This window comes from Acanthisitta chloris, unplaced genomic scaffold (assembly GCF_000695815.1).
Source record: "Acanthisitta chloris isolate BGI_N310 unplaced genomic scaffold, ASM69581v1 scaffold34854, whole genome shotgun sequence".
NCBI classification, from domain to species: Eukaryota; Metazoa; Chordata; class Aves; order Passeriformes; family Acanthisittidae; genus Acanthisitta; species Acanthisitta chloris.
The window spans coordinates 1-6,666 of NW_008668246.1; the positions used below are offsets into that span (position 1 = coordinate 1).

At 37.2% G+C, this 6,666-nt stretch overlaps 1 protein-coding gene across 1 annotated transcript; it reads left to right on the forward strand.

Annotated features, from left to right (window-relative positions):
- Positions 1 to 4: 4 nt before the first annotated feature.
- ZBBX (zinc finger, B-box domain containing) lies at positions 5 to 6,239 on the forward strand (the record flags this gene model as incomplete). Its single annotated transcript, XM_009072819.1, has 9 exons — positions 5 to 85; positions 408 to 514; positions 723 to 754; positions 1,957 to 2,204; positions 2,950 to 3,109; positions 3,571 to 3,723; positions 4,899 to 4,925; positions 5,443 to 5,581; positions 6,164 to 6,239. Coding segments are annotated over 9 exons (1,023 nt in total), but the record flags the coding sequence as incomplete, so codon positions are not given.
- Positions 6,240 to 6,666: the final 427 nt, after the last annotated feature.

Sequence of the window (6,666 nt, forward strand, 5' to 3'; positions counted from 1 at the left end):
TTGGGCATCTGTTTTTAGAGTGGAAGAAGCCAACACTGGTTCTGAAAGTGCAGAGTCCTCTTTGAAAATTGAGTTTCTTGATGATGTAAGTATGGAATAAAGGACTTCCTCAGTCTTCACAGTGATTTGTTTAAATCTAGATCTGTTAAATATTTAAAGTAGCAACAGTTAAATAATTTCACATAAGAAAAAATATCGGTGCATTTTTTATCTTTTCCATGCACATGTAGAAAATTTCTCTTTCCAAAGGTTCCCTGTAATCTTTTCCTGTTGTGTCTAGGGACCTTTACTTTATAGAAATTATACACAAATAAAACCTGCAAGCTTTTAATCCTTTCAGTTAATGCTCTTTTTTAATTTTAGTGTTTTGCTGAATATAAATCTTTTTGGGTTTCTTTTTTACTTAGTCTCATAGCAAGGACTTGGAAGAATCATCAAAACTTTTGATGGTGGAAACTGAGGCTGTGGGAAAGAATAAGGAAGGGAAAACAGAACCACTGGAGCAGTGTGGAAGGTATCAGAAATGCAGAGATTCTTTGGAAGAGAATCTTTGGGCTTAGTTCCTAAGAAATGGAGGGTTTTTTTCACAGTCGGTAATACTTACATGGGTCATTGACACAGTACCAGGCCTTGTGCCAAGAGAAACTGTAGGCATAATAAGAAACTCATCATATAACTTCCACAGCTGACACTTAATATTTTTTACCTTTTCCTTTTGACAGAAATGCTGTTTCTCCTAAAGAAACCTCTCAAGGTAGGATGTGTTGGGAAGTTTTAAAGTTATTTTCACAATAGACATAAGTGTATACAGTTCATCATTCTTATGTACGATGTGATAGTCAACTATGATGGTTGTCTGAAAAATAACTAAAAGTCATTAAATTATGTACCATTCTTTGAGCTCTCAGGTGCCTTGACTACAATCTGATGGGCTGTGCAAGCAGTTTTGAAATGACATCACTGTGACAGTAATGTCTCTGAGCCTGTATGTGAGGGAGATACTGTCCCAATCTGAATTGTACGCTGTAAACAAACCCACTGTAAAGCAGATGAAGTGATCTTACGAGTCAGTTTATCTATATTGTATTAGATTTAATGTCTGGCCCATGTCCTTTTCATGTAGAAAAGTGCTTTTAGGTTGAGAAACTGTATAACTGATGACCTGTTCTGCAGGAAAGATCATCATTTGTGTGTAACTAATCCACTGCCTGTTGGCTGGTGGTGAAATCTGTGTCCCGAAACTGTGTAAAGTATATTGTCACTTCTTAAATATTAAGAAAGAATTTAAGGATAATTCATTTCTTATTCTTGCAAGTAGCAAACATTTGCTCCAGCTCTTCAGGACTTGGCACTTATTCTCTTTGTGCTTAGTTCAAGAAACTGCTCATTTCACTCTTCAAATGTGAAAAAGCAAACAAGAGCTGACTAATGAGATGTGATTTATCTGCTTCTTGGGGCACAGGATAAAACATAAAATGGCTGTGTCTTGTGTAAACAAAGCAAAACAGCCTGGAGAGTCATTCCCAGCCTGATAGGATATATTTCAAACCATTAGACTGCTTTTAGAGAAATTTGATGCAATTGCTACAATTGTCGTTCCTCTGTTGGCTCCGGTTAGGTTAGAATATTCTAAATGGGAAAAAAATTACAGTGCCATAAATTAGTAGTTGGAAATGTTTTTAGATTATTATCAAGTGCTAATGTTTCCATAGACAATGATGTACAGGACCATATGCAGTAGATATGGAACTAGTACCACTGCCTGGTAAGGCTAGTTCCATGTATGTTGGCATCTCTGGATGGCAGGCAGGAAGCTAAGGGAAGTTTACTGTTCTTATTTGTGATTTTCTGGTAACTTCAGTGAAGGGTTCATGTTTTAAGGTCATGGAGAAAAGGTAGTGGACTTGGAGGTTATAATTCATAATAATTTTAATTGATTTTGTTCTACTCCTGTAGAAAAACTGGTTGTCTGCAATCAGCTGGAAGCAAATGCAGTGCAAAAGGAGAGTATTAAACCAAAGACTGTGGGAAGATCACTGAGCTCCTGTGAACGACCTGATGATATCTCTAACCCCACTGAACTAATGAGCAATAAACATGTCCTCGAGAAAGAACAGCAAAAAACCTGTAAAGACTCCCAAGAACTGGACAGTGTCTGCAACAGTCAGAGTTTGGTCTTGCCTGTAATCACAAAGTCTTCACCAGTAAGATATTATGTCTTTGATTGCTAAAACTGTGTTGCTTAACCTACTTTAGCATGAGGCATCATACCATGTTCCTGAATCAGTTGACAGAATATTATAATTGTGTGGTTGCCACTTTTCCTGTTCTCCTCCAGAAACCTCCCCCAAAGCCATCAAGAGTATAGTGTTACTTAGAGGATTGTCTCTGCCTACCATATTTCCTGTGTAGAGGATGAAGGTCTTTGTGCTTTCCACTTTGTACTGTGCTAATGTTCAAAAAAAGGAAAAGAAACAACAGACAGTAAAAAACAGATATTGGGGGAGAAGCAGCTCTTGTCATGTTAGTATTAAAGCTACTTCACCTCTCAATTGAATGGCCAAAAATTGTGGATACTCTTCTCTAACTTAAATTATTCAAATGTTCATTTGCTGAAAATAAAATAAAAAGCAAAAAATGAAAGAGGAGGTTGGGGCATAGATTTGGACTCATTGTAAAAATGTTACTTTTGTTGATGTACACAAAGATAAGTGAAAACAAGGAAAAACTGCTTTTCATGTCCACAGTGGAATAGGCTCAAACTCTTAAAACATGAATAATTGAAGTTTTTAGGATTTTAAAGCATATCTTGTGCAAAAACATTGTCCTTATGATCTCTATTACAGCAGGCTGTCCACATCATTCCAGATTCTTTGCAATAAGCATTTTATTCATCTAAACTTGCAAGTTTCCTGTTTCCTTTTCTAATATCCTTATATTTTATCCAAGTTACAGGTTATAGCCAAAAGGCAGAAATCTCTTTCTACATGGTACTGGGGACTTGATGGCATCTTTGCTGGAGGAGCAAACCCTAAGCAAGCAATGCTGGAAGCACATTCTTCACTGTGTGCTGCCTCTAGCCCTGTGGACAGTACCATCCCACTTTCAGGTACTGGAATGTCCTAATAAAATATACCTATTTATCCCTGTTGATATAAGACATCTTCCTCTCCAGTTAACTTCCATCTAGCTTCCTTTTAGAAGTCACTTCAGGGCAACAGTCATGCCAACACACACAAAAGTGCTGCGGAAGTTAAAAGTGAACTTAAACCTTGAAATTAGATGAATATAGTGCCATAGATATACATAATTATTTACATCCCTGAGAATTTGGTTCCAGGAGGTTCTTACTGCTTTTTGTGGTGTATGAGATGTGAAAAGGTTGGTCAACATTATTAATTGCATCAAGAGTATCACTTAAATTGAGCTTTCAGTGTGTTATGTATGTGTAAAAAATGTGTTGCATGGCTGCTTGACATCACACACATCAAATGCAGCAAGTACAGCACCAGTAAATGCATAGTAACACAACATCTGCCATTAACTTCATCTAATACTCATTAATTTCAGGAGATGGGCAGTGGGTTTCTGAAAGGAGCTTAAGTGAATATGCTGATGACTCTCTAGTTCAAGGTGTGTTGGAAAGTCAGTTGAACAGACCTTTGAGTGGTTTCAATGCTCAAAGTAGGACTTCTCTGCTGGAAGTGTGGATCCCAAGCCCAGGTAAGCACAGCAACATTTCTGAGGTCCTACTTAGACAGGTGAATTTTTCTTATGTAAAAGTACTGTCCATGATGATTCTGTTGAATTTAGGTCATTTTTATATCTTCATCTATGTATTTTAGGTATAATGGCTTATATCCATGGCATTGTTTCTGGGCTTTTCGGTTACAAATTACCTCTTTGCAGCTCTCACTACTAATCCTTTTTATTATGGTTAGTTTCTCCTCCTGCCTCTGCCCCATTGCTGCCCTCTTAGCTTGAATATTTAGAGAATAAACTGCCTAGAACAAGATTATGTACTAGTGTGTGTTTGCAGTGTCTGGTACAATATGAGTGTGATCTAATAAAGGATTTCTTCATGCTGCTGGAATAACTCTTATTACATGAACTGAAAGAATCAAGGAAACAAATAATGCATAACCATCTGCACGTTTTTGTTTCTCAATTTCAACTGTCTCCATCTCAAGCAATGTAGCTTACATTATTTCTCTCATCAGAACCAACCAGTTTGGCATTTTAATTTAAATCATGCTGTGTGCAGAAATCCAAACTGTCAATTTTGAATCCCAGAAAAAAAGATCTGAAAGTGTTTATATTTTATTCATGTTACTTTAAATTAAAAAAGAACCAAAGTTTTAAGCTTTTGCCACACATTCTCAGTCTCTCCCTTCCTCCCAAACTGGTGCCCTTGTACATGATATTTAAATCAAATATTTTTCCTGATAGTCCTGCAATGAGGTGATACTTCCCAATATAATTGTAACATTTTTATTAACATTTATTCCCTCAAAATCTTAAGCAAAATTAAGTCATGCCTTAACCTGTCTGTAATTGAGTAGAAGCAAATTATTTCATGCAACTTGAGTTTTCTACCCCTTGCGTTTTTGTTGCAGAGATCTGTAGGATGTGCTGGGTAGTGTGTCAGGTCATGAATTTCTGTTAAGTAGGTCCTTTCCTTGGATATTCAATAACAAACAGCCCAGGTGTGTCAGAAACTATTTATGATCAATGCAAGCATGGCAAAAAGAGGAAAAGGTGGCCAGAAAACTTTGTAAATTTTATCCTGAGGAGAAGTGCCACTAATAGGGAACAATAGACAGGGTATTACCTCTCATTTTGGGTTTGACTCAACTCTCTTTCCTTTGCCTTTTTAAACCCATCTCCTTGTTTTTCAGGAGTGGAGGAGGTGGCAGATGGACAAGGTGAGCTTGGTGATAGTGGAACACAATTGAGTACACTCTGCTTTTGTTCTTTGAATATAGGAAAAGTGCTTGAGATGCTTCTGTTCTATCTCACTGAGGAGACAGGTCAAATGTCCAAGACGCTTTGTGCCATAAGCAGCCTTGACGGACTGAATCAGGCTGTGACAACTCCCTTCTGAGTTTCCATGGTGCTTTGATATCAGCAGGTCCTGGCTGTGATGCATCTTCAGTAAACAGAAGTAGTCTGGATTCCAGAATTTTCTGTCTTTTAAAATGTCCTTACCTTAGGTTTTGCTGTGTTTTTTCACATAGCCCTTCTGAGGCTTCCAAATACCACATTCCAGGACAGCTGTCCTTCTTTTTGGATACTTACTCATCAGAACCTCTGTGTGTTTGGCAGTGTGGTGTTGAGACTTTTAATAGCAAGGTTTTGTTAGTACTGCGATATTTATTTTTTACAATGATACTGCATTTTTTTGCTTATATTTGTGCATGAACTGACTTAAAATATTTTCAGGTCCTGAAAACGATTGCAGCTTCACTTCTGAAGCTGTTTCCTCCTCCTCCAGCAGCCACTCAGAGGAGAGATGTAGAAATAGTACAAATGTCCATAAAAACCTGGAGCTAAGAGACCACGACACACTTGATATTTTCAGGTAAGTTTGACTTGCTGATTATGTTTTTGTGATGTTTTAAAATGCTCAATATGCCAAACATCTGAACTGAAACAAAACCAGTCTCTGGTTGTACTTTACATGCTGATTATGACACAGATTTATAAAGTATATCTCTTAAAAATCATCTAATTCTTGGTTGTAAGGTACCTTTAAAAAGAGCAGTTGTGACCAGGTGAGTCAATAACCTTTAACTCACCATTGTCTGTGATATATCTGTCATTTTTCCTTGGACACTAAGGAAATGACTGGAAACAAGGAATTTTCCTGAAGTTCTGTGTCTCATTGCTTTTATACTATGATCTCATAACTAGCAAGAGTCAGTGAGACACTGTGAGGTTAACTCCATGCTGTGTGAATTTAGCTGATTCAGAGATTTGTGACAAAAACTGAGGGGAAAACATGTCTAAAGTAACTAGTAAAGTATGAAAACTGCCAAAATCTCCAGGAGAAGCTATTTCTGTGCCTTTTAGTTCTACATATGTGAACAGATGTCACTAAGGCTTAAAGAGTGGCTTGAGGAATCTGAGGTGCTGAACATCCCTGTGCTGTGTTTCTTTTAAGGGACTGGGATGAAAGCCAGATGGATGATGAGGAAGAAATTCTGGAGGATAAGCGACAAGTTCTTGCACTGCCATGAACGTGGAAAGAATTCAAAGCAATCTCCATCTTTGTGCAGCATACAACACCAAGAATCAGATGAAGAATTTTCCTGAATGCTGCTCAAGATATTATTCACTAAGGATTATTTTGTAAAGCTGTCAATAAAAATTCTTTAAAATCTCTTGATTTTGGCTTTTTTTTATGATTATATTTTATTATCATCTCTTGATTTGGCTTTTAAGACGTCACGGATTAAAAGCAAACTGGGCTTGTGCTGCTGTTTTTTAGAATTGTTTTAGTCTTTATTTGTTATTCACTACAAGTTTTCTTGCCTACAGATTGAATTTAGTGTCACCAAATCCGGTTTCACATTGCCAAGCAGAGAGGGACTGTACAAGGGCTATTAATGATACTAAATTGAGGGTCTCAATAGGGCCAAGTTTATGTGGTGAGATGCACATTAG